The 23222-nt window shown below is 41.8% G+C and overlaps 1 protein-coding gene across 1 annotated transcript in view; it reads left to right on the top strand.

Moving 5' to 3' along the window:
• The first annotated feature begins 851 nt into the window (after positions 1–851).
• The window catches only part of LOC102563794 (myosin-1B), a 33404-nt gene continuing 11033 nt past the window's right edge, over positions 852–23222 (top strand). Inside the window, exons 1-26 of the mRNA XM_059732603.1 lie at positions 852–910; positions 4579–4819; positions 4909–5052; positions 5135–5291; positions 5981–6008; positions 6100–6211; positions 6300–6392; positions 6555–6618; positions 6711–6809; positions 6910–7013; positions 7141–7279; positions 10573–10691; positions 10795–10944; positions 11164–11334; positions 11913–12219; positions 12666–12736; positions 13611–13698; positions 13789–13906; positions 15229–15352; positions 15439–15575; positions 16787–17042; positions 19301–19543; positions 19986–20162; positions 20248–20393; positions 20483–20573; positions 20662–21051. Of these exons, the coding sequence (XP_059588586.1) occupies positions 4616–4819; positions 4909–5052; positions 5135–5291; positions 5981–6008; positions 6100–6211; positions 6300–6392; positions 6555–6618; positions 6711–6809; positions 6910–7013; positions 7141–7279; positions 10573–10691; positions 10795–10944; positions 11164–11334; positions 11913–12219; positions 12666–12736; positions 13611–13698; positions 13789–13906; positions 15229–15352; positions 15439–15575; positions 16787–17042; positions 19301–19543; positions 19986–20162; positions 20248–20393; positions 20483–20573; positions 20662–21051 (3732 nt within the window). The 5' untranslated portion in view covers positions 852–910; positions 4579–4615. The remainder of the gene's footprint in view (positions 911–4578; positions 4820–4908; positions 5053–5134; positions 5292–5980; positions 6009–6099; positions 6212–6299; positions 6393–6554; positions 6619–6710; positions 6810–6909; positions 7014–7140; positions 7280–10572; positions 10692–10794; positions 10945–11163; positions 11335–11912; positions 12220–12665; positions 12737–13610; positions 13699–13788; positions 13907–15228; positions 15353–15438; positions 15576–16786; positions 17043–19300; positions 19544–19985; positions 20163–20247; positions 20394–20482; positions 20574–20661; positions 21052–23222) is intronic.

Here is a 23222-nt window from a genome sequence, read left to right as displayed (position 1 = left end):
TCTACGCACCGTACTCCTGCTCCTATGGCTTGCATTTTGGTGATGACTCAGTTGTTCCCCATATCTTCTATCTTGTTTCCCCTTCTTAAATCTCCAGGTCCTCTAACTCCTGTACATCTATGTCCTCTCTAGTCTTCTACTGCTGTTAATTTTGCTCCCATTCCCATACTACCTATTGTTACTGGGACCCTACTGCTAGTTCCCTTCCCTGTCTCTGAGACCACCATTTCTTCTCAATTTTATGCTCATGGAGCACACTCCCTGCAGAGCACAGCGACCTGTTCCTTCACCTCTCTGCTCCCAGCTATCTCCCATTACGAGGAGCTGGATTCTTTCCAGGCTCCGCCTCTGCTTGATTTCTGGCTCCTATAGAGCACAATCAGCCCCTTTCACTGCCCCTCCCCTAGGCACCTCCCCACATGTTTCCTTGTTAGATTATTCCTGGGAGATTGATTTACAGATCTGATATATCTAATTATATCCATTCTTGTCTAATATGAATGGGAATTCTGCTAGAAGTCAGGATTGCCAAAAATGTTTTGACCCAGGAAAGAGGAGGAGGCTGCTGCATATGCAAATCAGACCCTATAAAAATCCCCTGGGACTAGGGTGTCTTGTCCTTCCAAAGAGAGCTTTAAGGTAAGAGTGTGTGGTGCTTGGGTTTGAAGGGTGGGGAGGGGATCCCACCCTACATTCCACACATACCACTGCATTCCCACTGCCTCTGCTACTCATTTCTATGACAGATTGCCTGTATCAGCAAGGATTGCAAATCTGCTTTTCAAGACATCTATATTTTTAATAGTGAATTATGTATAGTTTCATGCAGCAGTAAGTAGGAAATTGCCATTTCTATTTTACAGTATTGACCGGCTTTTAGCTTGCCTACAATCCTCTGGTGTCACAAGAGGTAAGAGCCTGATTTTCTAATTCCTAGAAAGTATGAATAGATTCTCTAGGTGGCATTTCTATATGGCTAGTGGGTAATCTCTACATCTGCTAATAATTATGCCCAGTATGCAAATAAATTACATATTCTACATGGATTATGCTATGGCAGGAAAGGACTCCAGCAAATCTGAACTAGAAACCACTGGTCACTGATGGCCTGCCAATCAGTGTCCCCACTAAGACTCCTCTCTTGCACACACTCTTTACAACATATTGGTACTCAGCAAGTTCTTACACTTACAACTCTTAGGTTATGAACCAGAATGTCACAACTGAGAAAAACCCACTAGTTGACAAGCTAATTGTTTGCCCACAGAATTTAACCTTACTGCAAAAATCAGAAATCACTGCTGATAGCTGTTCTGCAATAAAAAGAGATACATAGTTGTCTATTTTTGCACAGAGTAACTCTGAGTAGACTTAGAATGCTGTGTGCATAGGCGATGCATAGTGGGGGCACGTGCTGCCCCTGAGATTGGCCCTCACTGGCCGGAGAGTGGGGGTGCCGAGAGAAGCACCGGTGGCACTTCCCCCCAGTCAGAGATCGGCAGCTGGGGGATCTTCCCCCCCCCTCCTGCCTCCTAGTCACCAATTGGCCACAAGTGCGCCCCCCCCCTCCCACCCCAACTCAGGAGGCACCAGTTGCCCATGGCTGTGTGTAAAATTCAGGCAGCAGCTGTCCCTTTCACACTTAACTCCCTTATAAAATTTTAAGTGAAAGATCAAACCATTGCACAAATGTACATTTAAATAAGGACATTATAAAGGAATAACAGAAAAATAAAGGTTTGCTCACACATTTTTGGATAAATGGAGAAGAGACAAATGGAGTAGCTATTAAATTTAAACTTTTAACTAAATAATTTCCACACATGGACATTTGAAAAATTGCTGAGGAGCACAAAAACCATGTTGGGATAGTTATAGAGGGAAAAAAGACAGTGAGTTACCCATAGTTAAAAAGAATAAATGGTATGACATGGGTAATTGCAGGGTGATGAGCCTGACATTCATTTAAGGTAAAATCAAACACAGGCTGATACATATTCCTGTATTAACAGGAGTGTCATCTGCAAATCAAGTGCACTTTTGCTCTATTCAGCATTAGTGAGGCCTCACATGGAGTACTGTATCCATTTTTGGGCCCCATACTTCAAGAAGGATGCAGACAGTTTGGAAAGCGTCCAGTACAGGGCAAAAGAAATGATCAGGGGCCTGAGAAACAAGACTTATGAGGAAAGGATGAAAAAAGGTTATTTAGCCTGGAGAAGAAAAGGCAGAGGGTGGATTTGCTAACAGTCTTCAAATACCTGAAAGGTGATTATGGAGAGGATGGAGATGGGCTTTTCTCTGTGGCCACAGGGGGCAGGACTAAAAGCAACAGCCTTAGGCTGCAACAGAAGAAATTTGGTCTGGAGATTAGGAGGAACTTTTGGACTGTGAGAGCGGCCAGGCATTGGATCAGGCTATCTAGAAAAGTTGTGGAATCTTTATCCTTGGAAACTTTCAAAAGCAGGTTAGACAGACACTTGGCTGGGATGGTTTAGTGAGGGATGATCCTGCTTTAAGTGGAAATGACCTTATGAGGTTCCTTTCAACACTACTTTCCTATGAGCCTATGATACTATAATACAATCAGGAAATAATTAAAAGCATGGTTACATGGAAAAGACATCTTGTCAAACAAACTTTGGTTGGTTAGTAAGGATAACTTAATACTATATAAGGGGCTACAGTAAGGCATTGGACTTAGGATTGTACTAACATTCTGGTAAAAATATAAATAGCACAACACAAAATCAATGTTGGTTATGTTATATGGATTGAAAGTTGATATCTAATAGCTGCCCCTGATGTATATAATTATATAAAAGAAAAGAGTCATTATTGTTTAGAGGTTTACCTAGTACAATCATCATCCAATGGGTTTATTTCAATTAGGGTGTCACAGGGCCTGTTCTGGCCCACTGCTATTCTATCTTTTTATCAAATATCTATAATAATAATAGGCTTATTCTGTCTGTCTAGGACACTCTGATTGGTTGTTTTGGCAGCCAATCACAAAGCTTACTGAAACAACCAATCAGAGTGCTCCAGACAGAATAAGCCTATTATTATTATAGATCCTCAGGCATTTCAAGCTGATATGCAGGCAAGTCAGAGCTAGAATGAAACACTGGGGACCCCCCCACAGCAGAGCAGCCAGACTCTGCTGAAGGGAGGGAGGGTCCCCATCCTTTGTTTTCCCCGGAGCCTGCCCACCTCTCAGGGGGCAAGCTGCTGGTGGGCCCTGAGCTGCAGGGCACCCTAGTGCTTCCCTCTGCGGTGGCCGCAGCCCCCAGGTGGCCAGTCTGCTTTTACCATCTGAATCCAAATAATTAATGAATATGTTAAAAAGCACCGGTCTGAGTACTGAACTCTGAGGGACGTCATGGGTCACCAAGTATCACGTTGACTCAGTTCTATCTATTATTACTCTCTGGGTCCTGCCTTGGAGCTAGTTCCCCAGCCACAGGACCATTAGGTCATTGAGGCTGAAGTTCCCCAATTTTACCATGAGCATGTCATGGGAGACCAAGTCAAAGGCTTTTTTGAAATCCAAGTATATGACAACAACCCCATGTCCCTTATTCATCTCCATACAATTTTGAAGAGATCAGTAATAGAATAATATTTCCAGATAGCTATGTTTTTAAAAATTTGCTGAGAAAATAGAAAAGGTTCAGAAAAGAGCTACAAAAATTAAGGCAAAAATCCAATGAAGTAAAGAAGTTCAGTCTGCTATTTCATCAAAGAAAAGGTTAAAAGGTGACTTTCGTCATGGTTTAAAAATGCAGACAAGAAAGATTTCTGAGAGCAGGGTACTTTTTAAGTTAGGAGAAAAAAGTATAAAAAGATTCAATAGATAGGTAAAACTAGATAAATTCAAACTAGAAGCAAAGCACAAATTTGTAATAGTAAGTATAATTAATTGTTGGGAAAGTTTACCTAAGAATGAGATGGTTTCTCCATTGCTGGAAGTATTTAAATTAAACTTAAATTGAAAAAAGTTACTGCAGTTCACAGAGAAGTCTGAAGACTTGATGCAGATATTTTTGGATGTGAGATTCTCTGGCAGAAATCAAAATAAGAAAAAAGAAATACGAGTTTTATTTAATAAAGAGATCAAAGTACAAGATCAAAATAGCCACTTCTGTCCTTAAAGTACAGAATCTATGAAAATCTATTCATTAAAATATGGATCTATGGAAAGTGTAAAATACATGACAACTTGGAGGCATATTATCTATCTAGTGCAAGAAAATTCTTGATCAAAATGCTAGCAATTCAGTCTCTGTCCTCTGATTCTCCTCATATGCACTTTTCCTGTGACCTCTCCACTCTTTCATTATTACAATAACATATAGTAAAAAATATACTGAGTAGATAGAATAGTAAAGGACATTCATCATTCCCAGCATGATGTTCAATTCTCATGGTCCTTCCTGTAGACATTATTTTCACTATTCCTATCAACAAATGTAATGGCATGATTGAGAACTCTCCTGAAAGACAAACGAACAACATGAAAATGTTTCTTCCATTCCCATTGTGAATTATCAGTGTAATATGTTTACTTCCCACCAGAACCCATTGCTGAGCTGCCCCATAATACACTGGAGCCATGTCTTCCGACGCCGAGATGGCCGTCTTTGGGCCGGCTGCTCTTTACCTCCGAAAGTCAGAAAAGGAGAGAATTGAGGCGCAAAACAAGCCTTTTGATGCCAAATCATCTGTCTTTGTGGTGCATGCTAAGGAATCCTATGTGAAAGGCACTGTCCAGAGCAGGGAAGGAGGGAAGGTCACAGTCAAGACTGAAAAGGGAGAAGTGAGTAAACACAAAGAGCAAAGAGTATTGTTGTGGTCCTCCTCTGTGCTCTTAACTGAGATAAACTTTTTTTTAAATTTCCTTTGCAGACTCTCACTGTCAAGGATGATCAAGCCTTCCCTATGAACCCTCCCAAGTATGATAAAATTGAGGACATGGCTATGATGACCCATCTCCATGAACCTGCTGTCCTGTATAACCTCAAAGAGCGTTATGCAGCCTGGATGATCTATGTATGTACAGGTTGAAGTCTTCCAAAAGTGCAAGTACATTAAGCCATGTGGAAATCAATCTAATTATCTACCTTTCTTCCAGACCTATTCAGGTCTCTTCTGTGTCACTGTCAATCCCTACAAGTGGCTGCCAGTGTACAACGCAGAAGTGGTAACTGCCTACAGGGGTAAAAAGCGTCAAGAGGCTCCTCCCCACATTTTTTCCATTTCTGACAATGCCTATCAGTTCATGTTAACTGGTGAGTGGCTCATTGTGTCAGCATGTTTAAAGAGAATGATAGTTTAGTAAGGGGAATCAAGTGTTCATGTCAGAAATGAGGACACAAAAAAAGATTGAAAATAAATTATAAATCTGTTGGAATACATTGGAAGCCAGACTGCTCTTATCTGATACTCAGCTTATCTGAATCAAAGTATTCTCAAATGTCTTACTACTTAGGCTAGCATACAAGCTAATGCTTTTCAGATTCATTGCAAAATGAGTGCATTGTGATAAATTACTATGAGTTTTAGGTCAAGTCATTCTATACAACACTTTGCTGTGCAGAGATCAAGCAGATTCACAGAGGATTTTGTAACAGGAAAATGAGTATAATAGGTATATAAGTTGAACTGAAGGTCATATGTCCTATGATGGCTCTATTGATCAGTATACGATTATATATACAAGCATACACACACGCACACACACACACACACACATATTTGTGTGTGTATTATTATATATAATTTTATATATAATTACAGTTGGGATCTTCAAAATGGACTAAGAGAATGAAGTGCCCAGTTCCTAGGGACTTCCAGTTGGAGCTGGTTGCCATGTAGTCTTGGGCCTTTTAAAACCCAAGCTAACACATTTCACAGTTTTCAGTAAGTTCAGTGGTACTCAGGAATATTAAAAGTCACCTTTATTTTTTCTCTTTCACAGATCGGGAAAATCAGTCAATCTTGATCACGTAGGTCTACTCCCCTGCTTTGGTTAATTTTTGTTTTGCCACCTGCAGCTGGATGAGCTGGCTGACTCTGCTTCTCTGTTTTGTTTGACAGTGGAGAATCTGGTGCAGGAAAAACTGTGAACACAAAGCGTGTCATCCAGTACTTTGCAACAATTGCAGTTTCTGGGGAAAAAAAGAAGGAAGAGCAGCCTGGCAAAATACAGGTGATTTATTGGAGATGAGATTAAGTGCTCCATGCTGTAAGTGCACATGATTTAACAAAGGCATTTGGCAATAACAATTTCTTTGCAGGGGACCCTTGAAGATCAAATCATCAGTGCCAACCCTCTGCTGGAGGCCTTTGGCAATGCCAAGACTGTGAGAAATGACAACTCCTCACGCTTTGTAAGTTATCAGAATTATCTGCAGTCCACTGATGGAATATGATAAAATACATCTTGGCTGAGATTTAAAATTTGTTTAAGACCTTAAGCAGCTCTGAAAACTGTACTCCTGGAGTTTGACACAGGATTTCAAAATAAATTACTTATTTTTTTTCCTTTAAAGGGTAAATTCATCAGAATCCACTTTGGTGCCACAGGGAAGCTGTCTTCTGCTGACATTGAAACATGTAAGAGACCTTCCTGGACATATCCAATATTCCTTCTTATCTATTCTCATTCTATTTTCTTGTGGCTAACTGCATTTTATGGGTCTTGCCAGATCTGCTGGAGAAGTCTAGAGTTACATTCCAGCTCAAGGCAGAAAGAAGCTACCACATATTTTATCAGATCATGTCCAACAAGAGGCCAGAGCTCATTGGTAAGAGGCATCACTAACATTTTGGATAGCAGCTGATCATGAATGAACTTTGTTACACAGTGTCTAAAACTCATTTCTTAAACTTGAATCTTGTTTTCAGAGATGCTTCTGATTACCACCAACCCATATGACTTTCATTTTGTGAGTCAAGGGGAGATCACTGTTGCCAGCATTGATGACCAGGAAGAACTGATGGCTACAGATGTAAGTAACATTCAGAAGTTAGCACATAGGCCATTATCCATATCTGAAAAGGAAGAAGAATCACTAGTGACTTCAGCACTTTAAAAAATTTTACCCAAGATCTTTCCTTTCCTGATTCTGTTGCTAGAGTGCCATTGATATCCTGGGGTTCAATGCTGATGAAAAAACAGCTATTTACAAGCTCACAGGGGCAGTCATGCATCATGGAAACTTGAAGTTCAAGCAGAAGCAGCGTGAGGAGCAAGCAGAACCAGATGGCACAGAAGGTATCTGCAGAATCTGCAACTGACCTCTTAAGAATACAAACAAAAATTGCATTGTATCAGTATTATTATTTTTCTTTTATTTTTGCTTGCATTTTGCTCACTTCTGCTGAGCTGGATCTTGGCAGAGCTTGAGGGATAGAGGGAGGTGGCTCTAAAGAATAATTTATGTTATACCATGAAATATTTTCTCTTCTTGACCACTTTTCTAACCCAGAAATTCTAGGTTGGAAGGGGCTCTTATCCCAGCCCCCTTCTGCTCCAACATATTCCCAACTCATCCTTCGTAATAGGAAGCAACTACACCACCTCACCTTTAAAGGCATACCCAGATGACCATGCACAGATGATTCCCCAGGGAGAAATAGCAGCAGCACAGCTGTACCATTGCTACTTGTTCCTTGGGAACAACCATGCACACGCACTCTGACGCACAGCAAGTTGCCCTGGGTAGGCTAGGGGAGACTGGGGCCACCACCTGGGCTAGCTCCAGAAGCATTACCTGGGGTCCTGGGTTGGGGCCTGCCATGGCTCCAGCAGTGGTGATCTAGCAGCGGGAAGCCTGACCAGCAGCCAAAGTGTGGCTTCAGAAGGCCAGGCTCTGGTTTTAGGAGGTTCATGCTGCTGCACATGTGCCCTGCTTTTTTCTAGCATTGTTCTTTTTTACACTGGGATCTCCTGGTGTCAAAAAAACCCTCTGCACTGCCAATTAGCAGCACGCAATGCTTGCATGTGTATCGTGTGCAGCACTACATATTGTACTTGCTCACTTGTCTGAATGCACCATAAGTGTTTAACTTTGATATCTGGCTTTTATGACATTATTGAACCGGCATTTGTCATGTTTTTCTAAACCTAATGCTTTTCACTAGGAAAGGTTTAGCAAATTTGTTTGTATAATAGACATGCCTGAAAAAGTGTTTCCCCCCACTTTTATGAAATATGCAGAAATTTTATTTTTCTAGTGTATTTAAAGAATGAAATGTTGTTTTTTTTCCCCTTAATAATCAGCAGCAAGGGATATGGCTTTAGTTAGGCTGACAAGAAATAGAGAGAAATAAAACTGTTTGAAAATAGCAAGGATGGCATATACAGTTCTTTATCTTCCTATAGACAGTAGATATAACAACATGCAAAAAGATGCACTCTATCCATTTCCATGTGAAATTATGTGAATTTCTTTCCTATAAGCTGCTGAAATAAATGCATATAGAGTAACATTCTAGTTCCTTTTATGCACCTAGATGACAATTTTCTAGACATGTAAATGGCTTTTTTTGGCACTTACACACAGATTGCATTTCTGTTAGCCCTGCACTGTGGACACATAAGCATGAGTGCATACAAAACTATGCACTGGGCAGGTACATATACAGCTACCTAGATGCACCCATTTTGGACAATAAGTTATGAAAATGTATCTGGCCAGAAGCCCAGTAGTAACAGCAGAACTCTGGCATGTTTTTGTTCATGTAGCTGAATGGTTAAGGGTACTTAGCTAGGAAGCAAGAGACCCATATTTTAAAGTCTGTTTACCCACCAGCAGTTGGGACCTGCATCTGCCTTCTCAGTCTAGAGTGTTACCCAGTACACCGTAGGGCAGGTATCATCCAGTCCTTTCCCGCGTTCCTTTTGAAGCTGGCCCCCTGGGGCAGCCAAGTAGGGCAGATATGTGCAGCCAGAAAGAAAGAAACAAATGAAAGTATAGTAGCTGGAAAGATACAGATGAAAGTGCAGTGAGGTGGTTGCTGCACTGTGGGGTGACTCGCAGCTAGATATGGTCCAGGGGCCGAAGCACCATTGATTTACATGTTTATGTAGGAATGAAAGCATAGCAAAAAAACACTCTAATTTTAACCCTACTTCTTCCAATGTCAAAGTTTAAGGCAGTTTATCTAGTTATTATTCAGAGATAACAGTTAGATGGTAAAAGCTGCTGTGGCCCCCGAACAGAAGTTCCCATTGACCTTTTAAAGAAGCAAAAATGTACCTTTATTCCTATTGTAGGTGTTTTGCACTGGAGTGAATGAGGACATAAGGTGCAGAGCAAAGGTCTTTCTTTAGAATTAAACATAACTGTAACTCTCTATTAAACTGCTGCATCCATATTAATATCATTTTACAGATGCAAATTTACAAACAAAAATCAGGAATTGGTGTTATGACTGTAACAGCAAATGATTCCTACCACATATGCAGTATTTATTTATTTATTTATTTATTTATTTATTACTAATGTCTCTAATCAGTTTTCCAGCCCTCCAGGTTTAGGTAATTTAAGAATGAGCTTTTTGGTTGTTTATGATATTACCAGTAATATTGCAGTAATGCATTATTAAGTTTAAAAGCAACAATTTAAGACGGTGTGGTGGTTTTGATAGGGATGATCCTGCCTCAGGCAGGGAGTTGGATTAGATGACCTCTAGAGGTCCCCTCTAGCCCTACTTCTCTATGATTCTGTGATAGGCTATGCAGTGGCTGGGCATCTATGTGCATACCTGAGCTTAAGTCTGGAAGAAGGGCTTCCATGTTTAGGGGTATACTTAATTTGCAGCTTCATGGTTTTTGTGGAAACCATGAAAAACAGCATTGTCCATGTTCAGCAGGAAATATTGCATTAGCCATGATTTCCCACAAAATCAACCTAACCTCCTTCCTCTGCATATTATTCATATAATACATTGCTTTAGAATGTCCCAATGTTTACCACAATACAAAAACAGCATGAGTCACTGCAGCCATAGATCACATGATTGACAGGTACTGTCTGCTAATGATGTAAACTAAATGAAGGCACAGTCAATGAAGTGAAAATGTTTCAGCGCCATCTTTTAAGAAGTTAAATGCAATGCCAATGCCCCTCTGCCAGTCAGCAGTGAGGGGCAGGGCTGCTGGGAAATACCAGTGAAATCAGCTTTTCATGCTGCGACCAAGCTGCAAAAATTGTTTTGTCTTGCTGTGAGTTAAGTACACTCCTACCCATTTTGTAGCCCCAGTAACAGAGTGGTCAGGGCCACACCACAGATTAAGCATTATCTAGTCCCTATTGTTAGTGCTCCTTTTAAGGCCATTTTGCATTTAAATGCCCTTTAAAGTTAATGTTCATTCCTACATTTTTTCTTTTACTATCACCATGAAGATTGTATGGAACTCTAAAGCTCCATCATTAGTGCAGTTTTTACTGTATATAGTTTCTAGGGCAACACAAACAGATCATACTACCCTTTTCATGTTGTTTTATTTAAAGAGAAGTCTCTCTATAAACTAATAAAGCATTCCTCTTCATGTGTGCCCAGTTGCTGACAAAATCGCCTACTTGATGGGTCTGAACTCAGCTGACCTGCTTAAAGCCCTTTGTTACCCCCGAGTCAAGGTCGGGAATGAGTTTGTGACCAAAGGTCAAACTGTGCAACAGGTAACAAACCACCGGTGGATTTAGAAATCATGGTTTGCATTAGCATCCTATGTTTCTTCCTCTGCTTTGTATGATAAATCCAGTCCTTTTCTCGTTGGTTTAGGTGTACAATTCAGTTGGTGCTCTCGCAAAGTCTGTCTTTGAAAAGATGTTCTTGTGGATGGTTGTTCGCATCAACCAGCAGCTGGATACCAAGCAGCCTAGACAGTACTTCATTGGTGTGCTGGACATTGCTGGCTTTGAAATCTTTGATGTAAGGAACAGGGATTTAATAGCACTTTCTTGGGAGGGGCGTTCAAGAGTTCTAAGTACTTGTAGTATTTTTTAACAATATTTATTTTTATTAACCTTTTGGTAAAAAATATAATTTATGTGCATCTACCCTGGAAATAGCATGATTCCTAAAAACTAAACTAGCAGTTCACAGAACAGAGATTTACAGTAGTTAAATTTTCTTTTTGCATTCATGCAGTACAACAGCTTGGAGCAGTTGTGCATCAACTTCACCAATGAGAAACTGCAACAGTTTTTCAACCACCACATGTTTGTGCTGGAGCAGGAGGAGTACAAGAAGGAAGGGATTGAATGGGAATTCATTGACTTTGGGATGGACTTGGCTGCCTGCATTGAGCTCATTGAGAAGGTGTTTATGCAACATACGATCAAGAGTTTGTTGGTTTCTAAAGGACTTTTTCATATTCAAGATAGTTAAAATTATACTTAAGTTCATGCTTGAAGGCATGCAATATGTTTTATAAATACCAAATAATTAAGTAAATATATTGATCATAGTTTATAAACCTGTCTGCATTCAGAAATAAGAAAAGTAGAAGACAGCATTGTAATTCTGACAAATCACAAATTTAGGGACACAAGAAAAGGTCAGTATAAGCTTTAGGGCTGTTTCCATATTGGATACATTATCTATTTTTGGAATTCCAAAAGAAATATTCTGCCTCACTTCCAAAAATAGGATTTTGAAAGGTTTTGGAATACTTTTGTTTCAGTCAGTTTATAATAAAATTTGTCTAGCACATCCAAAGTGAATTTTAATGATCTGTATCCTTATTACATCCAAAAGTCCAAATAGGGTAGCTTACTTCCCCTCTAGTTGACTACACTTCCTCTGCAGCAATAGCCTTTCTAATTAACAATAAAAGGATAGGGACAAGTTGTTAATCTCTCTGTGTCTCTTTCTTTCTGTACTGCTGTTCCTTTCAGCCCATGGGCATTTTCTCCATCCTGGAAGAGGAGTGCATGTTCCCCAAGGCAACTGACACTTCCTTCAAGAACAAGCTCTACGATCAGCATCTGGGCAAGTCCAACAACTTCCAGAAACCGAAGCCTGCCAAAGGAAAGGCTGAGGCCCACTTCTCCCTGGTGCACTACGCAGGCACTGTGGACTACAACATCACTGGCTGGCTTGAGAAGAACAAGGACCCCCTGAATGAAACTGTCATTGGGCTGTACCAGAAATCATCATTGAAAACACTGGCTCTGCTCTTTGCTGCATATGGTGGAGCAGAAGGTAGCAATATCTGTAAAACTAGTTTTTTATTTATTCATAGCAGATGCTTCCTGTAAAATTAAGGGAAAAAGTATAGTTTTAAATGCAAAATGTTTGTTTTTATAAATGTATAATCTTTAAGGCCAGAAGGGGTTTTGTTGCTATTAACACAGACCATAGGACTTAACCAAGCAATTCCTTCACTAGGCAAGATTATTCTCCTTCTTACTACATAATGAATCATGTCTGCATTCTTTAAATTGTAGTTGGATTAGAGTGTATCTTTACATTTTAACCTGAAGTAGTTCTGAGTTTTGATGAGGTGTTCCATCTTATTTCCCACTTGAATTCTCCTGTCACTTCCAGTTATTAAACTGTATTCTCCTTCTTGTCTTTGTTTCCTTTTAAAAGACAAATAAGTCAGTGTTCTGCAAATGTTAATAGTTTCTTTATTTTGTCTTGTTTAGAGAGTGGTGGTGGCAAGAAGGGCGGCAAGAAGAAGGGTTCTTCTTTCCAGACTGTCTCTGCTCTTTTCAGGGTACAGTACAGTGTTCATTATAAATCTTTCTTTCCATGACAAAGTGACAAAACTCACTTTAATGCTAAAAATATGTTTTCTAGACAAAGGCCAGTGATGTCCATAAGGTAACAAAGGCTATAATAAATTTCCCACTGAGTTATTGAGCATATTGACTTACTAGGCATACCCCTATAGACCAAAGCTGTCTTCTCTCTGGGGCTGATATCAGAAACAATACAAACAAAACAGTGTATATGTTGGAGCTGAAAATGCCCCTCCCCTCCAGCCCCTTTCAGAAACAATTATTTCAGGGCCCTCACACTTCCCTCTGTCATCCACTCAAAGGTCCTAACTCTCCTTTGCCTTCCAAAATTGGTGCCACTTTGCACAAGTATAAAGGAGTGTAAAACTGGATATGCAGTGCTCCAAATCAGAATCCTGCACAGCTTTATATGACTGATAGTATCTGGCACCTACAGTGCACATATTTTGCTTATGTGCAAATAACTATTTAAAGTGCTGTTCAAAGTGCGGGGTAGAAACAAGCCCAAATACTCCACCCAAGTTCATGTTTTACCTACTTACCTTGTTTATTAAAAAGAATCAGAATACATTTATGCTGTTTTACCTAGACTGTTTTAAAGATGTCTTCTCTTCCAGCAACTACATTTGATTTTCTGTCACCCATGGCAGCCATTTCATATTGGATCAGTAGAGATATTTTTAGAACAACATTAATCTACTTTTCAAAAGATATGGCAGTTAATTTGTCTGAATTTCAAATGTTGGTCAACTACTAATTATAATATAATTATAATGACTGAACTGCACCTAACAGCGTGTTGGCATATTTAGAAGTGGTTAATATGAACATTTTCTTATGGTCTCACAGGAGAACTTAAACAAGCTGATGTCCAATCTGAGAAGCACTCATCCTCATTTTGTACGATGCCTCATTCCCAATGAAACAAAAACACCTGGTAAGAAGCTCCAGTACAAAGAGATGTTAGTGTGATGTAGCTTCTCTGTGCTATACAGTAAGATACTGATTCCTGCTGTGTTTTGTTAAGGTGCCATGGAACATGAACTGGTGCTGCACCAGCTGCGGTGTAACGGCGTGCTGGAAGGAATCAGAATTTGCAGGAAAGGCTTCCCCAGCAGAATCATTTATGCAGACTTTAAGCAGAGGTCAGACTCCTCTACCTCACTCCATTCTGGCCCTGTTGAATATTTTGCACTTATATGTTGCACAAATACATATTCAGTTTATAAAAGGAAATGAAAGAAATTTAGGACTGAACTGCCACAGTCCAAAACACACCAACAGTGGCATTTTTGTTACTGTATGGAAATAAAGATGGGGCAGGGTAAGAAGTGGACAGACCGTGCCATGAGACTCCAGAGCCTTGAAATTTTCAGGAAGCTGCAGCACAGAATGAGGACTTCGTGGGATTTCAAGGCAGTGGCAGGCACAGGGTCATTTCTTCCAATAATTTTATGGCCCACTAGATCATGGTTCCTTATAGGGTGGGCATGCTTAGACATAGTGATTACTAATGCTTATGTATTGAAATATTCAGCACTGTGCTGGTGCAGTATACCCTGCCTTTAATTTGGGTGAATGACTTCCCCTCCTCCTGCCACTCCCTAGCTGGTATCATTCTTACACACTGGGTGCAACAACACCTGCACTTTACTGTATATTAGAGTAATTTAACGCATAGTAAAGTATTACCATCTACACGTGCATAGCAATTACTGCACAGTAGATTAATCTGAAGCACTATTTGCTAGTACCAACAGATACATGTACTAAAAAACCATGCTTTAATTGGCCAAAGTGCAAGTGTAGACACATGCTCCTGGTCAGCCCAAGCAGCAGGGGGGCATAACTTCTTCCTGGCTAACCCTGAGCTCCATGTAGCTGCTTGGGAGCTGTTCCCAGTGCTAGGGACAGCTCTTCCACACCTCCTGGAGCTTAGGGCTAACCCTTCATGCCCTCTCCCAGCCCAGGGCTGCCCTTGGACTCCCTGCTTGCCTGCAGCTGCCCCCAGTGTCCCTTGCCAGCCTGGACCTGGCACCTGGGGGAGCCTGGCTTCTGCAGGGAGCAGAGCAGGGCAGAAGCATCCCTGGGTTCAATTTGCTCCTGACCTAGGTGCACATATAGGTCAGTACCTATATGTACAGGGACGCAGTAAATTCAAGCTTATTAATTGCAGGTGTTGATGTGCCCACAATGTTCTTTACTCAGGAATAAGATTTTTATCTTTCATACTGGTGAAGGGTGGACCTGACATCAACACACACAATATAGTTGAGCTGACAGTATAAGCTCTCCACCTTGGCCTGAACATGCTTCTTCCAGACATGTAATGTCCTCTTGGAGCAAGGAAGGAAGTTCATTCTCCACAGCTCCATTTTGGGGTTTTTCCTTCTTCAGAAATTATTAACAATGGCACCATCTGTGCTTATGCAACATGGCTTCCTCATATTCTGTTCCCACCCCTCAGATACAAGATTTTGAATGCAAGTGCTATCCCAGAGGGGCAGTTCATTGACAGCAAGAAAGCTTCTGAAAAGTTGCTTGGATCCATTGATGTTGACCACACCCAGTATAAATTTGGGCACACCAAGGTACAAAGATTGTTTTGTTGTAATATGGTTTTATTCATGTTTACAACAGACTGAAAGTGACGTTCTGTAACATTCTGCTTCTCCAGGTGTTCTTCAAAGCTGGACTGTTGGGTCTTCTAGAGGAGATGAGAGATGAAAAGCTAGCACAACTTATTACTCGCACACAAGCTGTATGTCGTGGCTACTTGATGAGAATAGAGTTCAAGAAAATGATGGAAAGGAGGTAGTGATTTCTTGTATTTGTCCTGTACTCACCAAACAGAGGTGATATGAATAACACTGTAAGATGGACTTCCTGGCACTCCATCTCACTAAGATTTCCTTAATCTCTTTTACTCACATTTGAGTATTTGTTAAGGTATGTTGAGGTAACTATTATGCCAAGGAGCATGAATGACTGGTGCCTCTCGGGACTGGGGGGGCACAATTTATGCGCAGTAGCGTTGGTGGCGGGATGATGAGTGGCAACCACCTGCAGAAGCCAGTGATGGTGGGAAGGGGAGGGTTGCAAGTGGCGAGCAGCAAGTGGCAATCAGCAACTACCTACAGAAGCCAACAGCAGCAAGCAGTGATCGGCGACTACCCACAGAAGCTGGCACCAGCGGCGAGAGGCAACTGCCTGCAGAAGCTGGCATCGACAGTGGAGGGGGTGGTGGCAAACGGCGTCCACCCGCAGAAGCTGGCGGTGGTAGCAGCAGTAGCGGCCAATCTCAGGGCAGGGAACATGCCCCCCTGTGCCCCCCCTACGCATCACCTATGCCAAAGATCTAAGGAAAAGAGCTACATCAGGGCTGGCAAACAAATTTACATCTCATTTTGCATCCTTTTTCCCTAAATTCTGTGTGTGGCTTCTTAGCAGGTGACTTCACCTTAGATCACTAGGCTGTCAGTCTGTTCCAGGGACAGTGTACATTCTGTAATGGTATATGGACTTGAGTCTATAGAAAGTTCACATTAGTTCCACATGTACAACACAAAGGCTGAAAGTAGATTTGGATTCCTCCTAGATTTTCTTAGACTTAAGTCAGCCCAGATTATGTGACCCTTCGGATAGTGCTTACTTTGTGAGTCTTCCCACTTGAACTAAGTGGGTGCATCCAGACAAGAGCGCACATCCAGTTTGTGGCATCGTACACCCATCTGAAGCACCACAAACCACACATGCTGCATATGCATTTGCAGCATGTTGAGCCAGGGTGGAGCAGCCCTGGGCTGGCAAGTGAAGACACTGTTCCCAAGAGCAATAAACTGCAGCATGAGGTACACCAGATTTTATTCAGGTATGCTAATTGCATGTGTAGATGTGCCCAGTGAGACTGGCTGGGTGAGTAAATGCTACTCACAAGTCATTAGTAAAGACTATAGAATTGAGAATTTGAATTCACTTCTGATGTTAGCCCATACGATTTGATACATATTTTAATTACATTTCAGGGAATCCATATTCTGTATTCAATACAATGTTCGTGCATTCATGAACGTCAAGCACTGGCCCTGGATGAAGCTGTACTTCAAGATCAAACCCTTGCTGAAGAGTGCTGAATCTGAGAAGGAGATGGCCAACATGAAGGAAGAGTTTGAGAAAACAAAGGAAGAGCTTGCTAAATCTGAGGCGAAAAAGAAGGAACTAGAGGAGAAAATGGTGTCCTTGATGCAAGAGAAAAATGACCTGCAGCTCCAAGTGCAGTCTGTGAGTATTAGCAGGGTATTGGACCCCTTCTATAGAGTAAATGTAAACTAAAAGATCAAAATGTACATTCCAGTTAAGATATGGGAAAACTGGAGATATTATTTGTCTGAGACAAAATAGTCTGAGATCAAATGAGTTGAATGGATAAAGTCTGTCCTCCTTAGAATTAGTATTGTACCTATATTTATTGTCTAAGATAATGACAGGTTAAGACCCAGTAAGAAAGCTCTGTATAAATTAAATCCAGAGCTGGAAGCAGTATATTACTTCCACACATTGCCACACCAGTTCTGGAGGTAGCCCATGCAGAGTTGGCTCCATATGCCTCAGTATAATGTTGCCTTGCTACGTAAATTCATACCTTTGGACTATCTGAAAAAAAATCAGTCAGTTGTGATTAAAGAGGTACTATGCTGGTCTATTTTCAAACTCCTATTTGCAATCACAAGGCCTACATGATTTCTTTTCCTTATTGGACATGGCTCTATAGTAGAGGCCAGAGGCATAGGTATCTGGTACCTATGCTTTAATATGGCTCTGTTACAAAACTGTGAAAACACTGGCCCTTAGGGGAAAAAAAAGAGTAGAGCATGAACTATGGGCTCTACTAAAAATGGCTAAGGAAAGTAATTCAGTGAATGCTCAGCAGATAATTTTGCAGTGGCTACAACTGTGGTGGACAAGCAGGGGGCACTCCTGTGCTAAGCCACCCACCTCACTGTGCCCAACCACATACCAGGCTCTGAGTGCCTTCCCAGGATGCCTTACGTCCAGCCGACCCCTTCCCAGGGCACACCTGTGAGCCTGGGGTCTCGGTCTGTCTATGGTCCTGTACCACCTGGGATACACAGGCCTTGTAGACCTTGAGGGTGCTCTACCCACTGCAAGAACTTGGGGTGCTTCCCCTGGCCTGGAGCACAAATAGTAGCTGCCCTTAGTCAGCCAAACCAAGGGGACACGAAGGCATGCCTCTGATCCCCCTCCCAATGAATCTACCACACTAGGTACAATGGAGAACTTTATTGGTTACAGAGAGGAGTCTTGGGGGAAGATTCAGGATAGGGAGGAATCACAGAATAACCTTAGAACAAACAGTGTGGCTAGGCAGCCGTTGATTAAGCATCTGCTGTAGTGCTAGCTATATATCTAGATAGGTTTCAAGTAGTTTACTCACAAGTATCATCCAGAGGCTGTTTGAGCTTTCCTCTGGAGGCAGCCAGTTCAATGTGTCCAGTTTCAAGGGAAAAGAGAGGGAGAGAACCCCCTCTCTCTATCTGGTCAGTTGCTCCCATGCTGTCCAAAATGGCTCTCTCCCCCTCCTGGGCAGTCTGGGCTTATATAGCCCTCTTGATTCACCATCCTGAACCAGTCCTGGCCAAATGTCATTGGATGCTAACAAATCAATTTGAAATGCATCACTGGTTACTTGGAAGAGTGACAGGAGCTCCTGCCCCCATGTCATGAGGTCACTGTTAACACAATAGAGGTGGAGTTCCCACCCCTGGTTACCTGTAGCATCTCATGACCACAGGAACAGGTTCCACGTCCCTCAGGAATGTTTCCAGCCCAGGTCACAACTTGGTGTTAAATGAAACAGATGGGGGGAGGGCTGCTTGCCCACCGCAGTGACCATGGCAACCAAATTCACAGACAGGTGATAAAACAGTGGCAAGGGAAAACCTGATAGCAGAGTTTGGGAAGATACTGAAATGGCATTTTGCCATAATAACTACCCCATTTTTTTTAGCCAGGAACTTCAGTTCTACCGTTGAATATTCAGTTGCAGCTTTGGGTAGATGCCAAAGGATCAGTCTGCACCAATCTCCACTGACCTCACTGCCATTCTATGTGGTTGCAGAGTCCACTGATGAGACTGACTGAAGTCATTCAACTCCCTGCCAGTAGATCTATCTCTAGTTTGTTCATCAAATTAGCCTGATATTTGAATCACATTAGCACTGAAAAGGTTCCCCCAAACCAGGAGCTACTGAGGGATGTTCATTTGTGGTCTGATATTTGAAGATATTTAAAAAAAAAAAATCTGTTTTGCGTTGAAGATGGGAAAATTTCAGATTAAATGATGCCTTGCAGTCAAAATTAAAAATACGTGATATCATGAGCTTAGAATGGGTATTTCATTGCAATCCTAATTACAAAAGAACTATTTCATGCTATAAAAGATGAAGCAAAAATAATTATGAGAAAAACAGCAATAAAATAGAATTTTACAAAACAACCTATTAATATTTCCACAACAGGAGGCCGATGGCTTGGCTGATGCTGAGGAGAGATGTGACCAGCTAATCAAAACCAAAATCCAGCTTGAAGCTAAAATTAAAGAGCTGACTGAAAGAGCAGAAGACGAAGAAGAAATTAATGCGGAGCTGACAGCCAAGAAGAGGAAACTGGAGGATGAATGTTCAGAGCTGAAGAAAGACATTGATGACCTTGAGTTAACCTTGGCCAAGGTGGAAAAGGAAAAACATGCCACAGAAAACAAGGTATAAGCCAGAATCTGTAAAAAACAAAACAAAACAAAAACCCCCAAACAAACAAAAAACAACAACAACAAATTCCACACAAGTATGCTGCCATTTTACACACACAGAGCACACCTACACAAGACACTACTGCACAATAGCAATAAGCTACTGCACTGTAGCTCATGGCTACAGCGCAGTATCTTTGATGGACACTAACCATTAGTAATGAGTTACTGTGCAGTAGCTCATGCAAGCTCAGTAGCATCTAAAAAAAAACATGCAGGGACGGTACTGCGCAGTAACACCGGTTACTGTGCACTTGTATAGTCCTTACTTATGCAACTACTAAATGACTCCACAGTAACATCTGTTGTGTCCACTGCTTGTGTAGATATAGCTGCAGATGTGTGTTTTGTTGTTGCTTTGGCCTCTTATAACAACATGTGTTGCCTTCTGAAAGGTGAAAAACCTCACCGAGGAGATGGCAGTCCTGGATGAGGGCATTGCCAAGCTGACAAAAGAAAAGAAAGCCCTCCAAGAGGCCCATCAGCAGACTCTGGATGACCTGCAGGCAGAAGAGGACAAAGTGAACACACTGACCAAAGCTAAAACAAAACTGGAGCAGCAAGTGGATGACGTAAGCACAGCAAAATATGGGGCAAGGAAACAGGCAAGAAGTTGGGTGCTGAGTGGCAGGGCTCTGACAGCCTTTTTCTCTTTAGCTTGAAGGGTCCCTGGAGCAGGAGAAGAAACTTCGCATGGACCTGGAAAGAGCAAAGAGGAAACTTGAAGGAGACTTGAAGCTGGCCCAGGAATCCACAATGGATTTAGAAAATGATAAGCAGCAGCTGGATGAAAAGCTGAAAAAGTAAGTCTGGTTTCTGGGGAGCATCCTTCTGTTTGGGCAGGGACGCATGCAGTTTGTTTGTGCCCTAACACATTCTGCTTTGTGAAAAGGAAAGACTTTGAAATCAGTCAGCTCCAAAGCAAAATTGAGGATGAGCAAGCCCTGGGCATCCAGCTGCAGAAGAAGATCAAGGAGCTCCAGGCAAGTCATAATTTGCCTTGCTTCTGGCTGTGAGGAGGAGTTCAGGTAAGAGGAGGCATTGGTTTCAGTGTGTCCTATTGCTCTCCAGGCCCGTATAGAGGAGCTGGAGGAGGAAATAGAATCAGAACGAGCCTCTCGGGCAAAAGCAGAGAAGCAGCGGGCTGATCTGTCCAGGGAACTTGAGGAGATCAGCGAGCGTCTGGAAGAAGCTGGTGGGGCAACAGCAGCTCAGATTGAGATGAACAAGAAGCGCGAGGCAGAATTCCAGAAGATGCGCCGAGACCTTGAAGAGGCTACTCTGCAGCATGAAGCGACAGCCTCCGCCCTCCGGAAGAAGCATGCTGACAGCACAGCCGAGCTCGGGGAGCAAATTGACAACCTGCAACGGGTCAAGCAGAAGCTGGAGAAGGAGAAGAGTGAGCTGAAGATGGAGATTGATGACCTGGCTAGCAACATGGAGACTGTTTCCAAAGCCAAGGTATGGGACCAACTTTTGATAACATTGGCTTGAACTTAAGTGCCATTTCACCTTCAAAAAATTATTTTGATTAACATTTAATCATGTTCAACTATACAAAGCAGGATATATGCTGGTTGAAAGTATTAAATATTTTTATTAGACTGATTTTAGTTTAACCTGAATAAAGCATACACAGTTTAATGACCTGTATTGATATCTAAACCCTGAAGACTTGTGATAAAGGAGCTTATGGTTTTGAATACATTTATTACCAAATTAACAGCCATTACTCTTCAAGGGTAGTAAAGATGACCCCTATACTGGATGGTGACTTAAATGTTAATTTTGGTACTAACATTAAACCTCATTAATATTTATTTGGTAACATATGGGCACAAGCGGACAAAACAAGTAGCTATTGCAGAATATCAGTAGCCTATGTTCCTGCAACCTTAAACCTACCTGGTCCTGTATACCTTTTATTTTCTTGACTTTGGAAACTAATAAGCTTGCCAAGAGTAGTGAGGAGAGTTCCTTCTATCATGTGAGGTTGTATCAAGTTTAATGCATACATTCAAAGCCAGAGGCCTCCGAGTTTTAGTATTAGTTAGTATACATTAGAAGGACATATTTTTAAACTTATTGTTACTGAATATTAAACTAAATAAATCACAAGTCATTAAGAGAGAATTTGCAGACTTCTGAAAGATGGATCATTCCAAAATTTTCTTTCCATCTTCCAGCTGCTCGTTACGTCCTGTTCTTTTTTTCCCTTCTTTAGACCTTGTGACTTGTTAAATCACAGATGAGAACCTATTGTAGACATGGGATAGTAATTAAAGATGCTACATCTCAGTTCAGTTTATTTTTTCTTCAAGTTCATCAACTTAGTGATCATATCATTTTAATGATTTGTAATAATACTTTATCATATCCTTTTATGACCAAGTGACCTATCACCTGGACAAGGGAGAAGAGATAGTTATATATCTTGATTTAAAAAAAGCCTTCGATCTGGTGTCCCATGATCACCGCTTGGTGAAACTGGCCAATTGTGGCCTTGGGTCCACCATGATCCACTGGCTGGGAAATTGGCTCCGTGGTCGGACCCAGAGGGTGGTAATTGACAGAAATCAATTGTCATGGTGCCCTGTGACCAGTGGGGTCCCCCAAGGCTCTGTCCTTGGACCCATACTGTTCAACATCTTCATTAATGATGTGGACGTTGGACTCAGAAGCGGACTGGCCAAGTTCATGGATGACACCAAACTTTGGGGCAAAGCATCCACACCTGAAGACAGGAGGGCTATCTTGGCTGACCTTGACAGGCTCAGCAAATGGGTGGATGAGAACCTGATGGTGTTTAACACTGAAAAATGCAAGGTTCTCCACCTTGGGAGGAAAAACCTTCAGCATCCTTATAAGCTCAGCAGTGCTACACTGGCTAGTACTACAAAAGAAAGAGACTTGGGGGTCATCATTGACCACAAGATGAACATGAACCTGCAATGCAATGCTGTGGCTAGTGAAGCGACCAAAATGCTGGCTTGCATCCATAGATGCTTCTCAAGCAAATCCTGGGACGTCATTCTCCCCTTGTACTTGGCCTTGGTGAGGCCACAGATGGAGTACTGCGTCCAGTTTTGGGCCCCACAATTCAAAAAGGTTGTGAAGAAGCTTGAGAGAGTCCAGAGAAGAGCCATGCGCATGATCAGAGGTCAGGAAAACAGACCTTATGACGACAGGCTGAGATCCATGAGGCTCTTTAGCCTGGAAAAACTCAGGCTCAGGGGTGATCTGATGGCCACCTATAAGTTTATCAGGGGTGTCCACCAGTATCTGGGGGAACATTTGTTCACCAGAGCGCCTCAAGGGATGATGAGGTCTAACGGTTATAAACTACTGCAAGACCGTTTCAGGCTGGACATAAGGAAGAATTTCTTTACTGTCCAAGCCCCCAAAATCTGGAATAGCCTGCCATCAGAGGTGGTTCAAGCACCTACACTGAACACCTTCAAGAGTAAATTGGATGCTTATCTTGCTGTGATCCTATGACCCCAGCTGACTTCCTGCCCTTCGGGTGCAGTGCTGAACTCGATGATCTTCCAAGGTCCCTTCCAGCCCTAATGTCTATGAAATCTATCTATATACCAGTAAAAACACTGGAATATAGCTTCAATAAATCATGT

Source organism: Alligator mississippiensis, chromosome 8, assembly GCF_030867095.1.
Source record: "Alligator mississippiensis isolate rAllMis1 chromosome 8, rAllMis1, whole genome shotgun sequence".
NCBI lineage: Eukaryota > Metazoa > Chordata > Crocodylia > Alligatoridae > Alligator > Alligator mississippiensis.
Note: the sequence above shows the minus strand (reverse complement) of the source record. Positions and strands in the feature narration are given on the sequence as shown.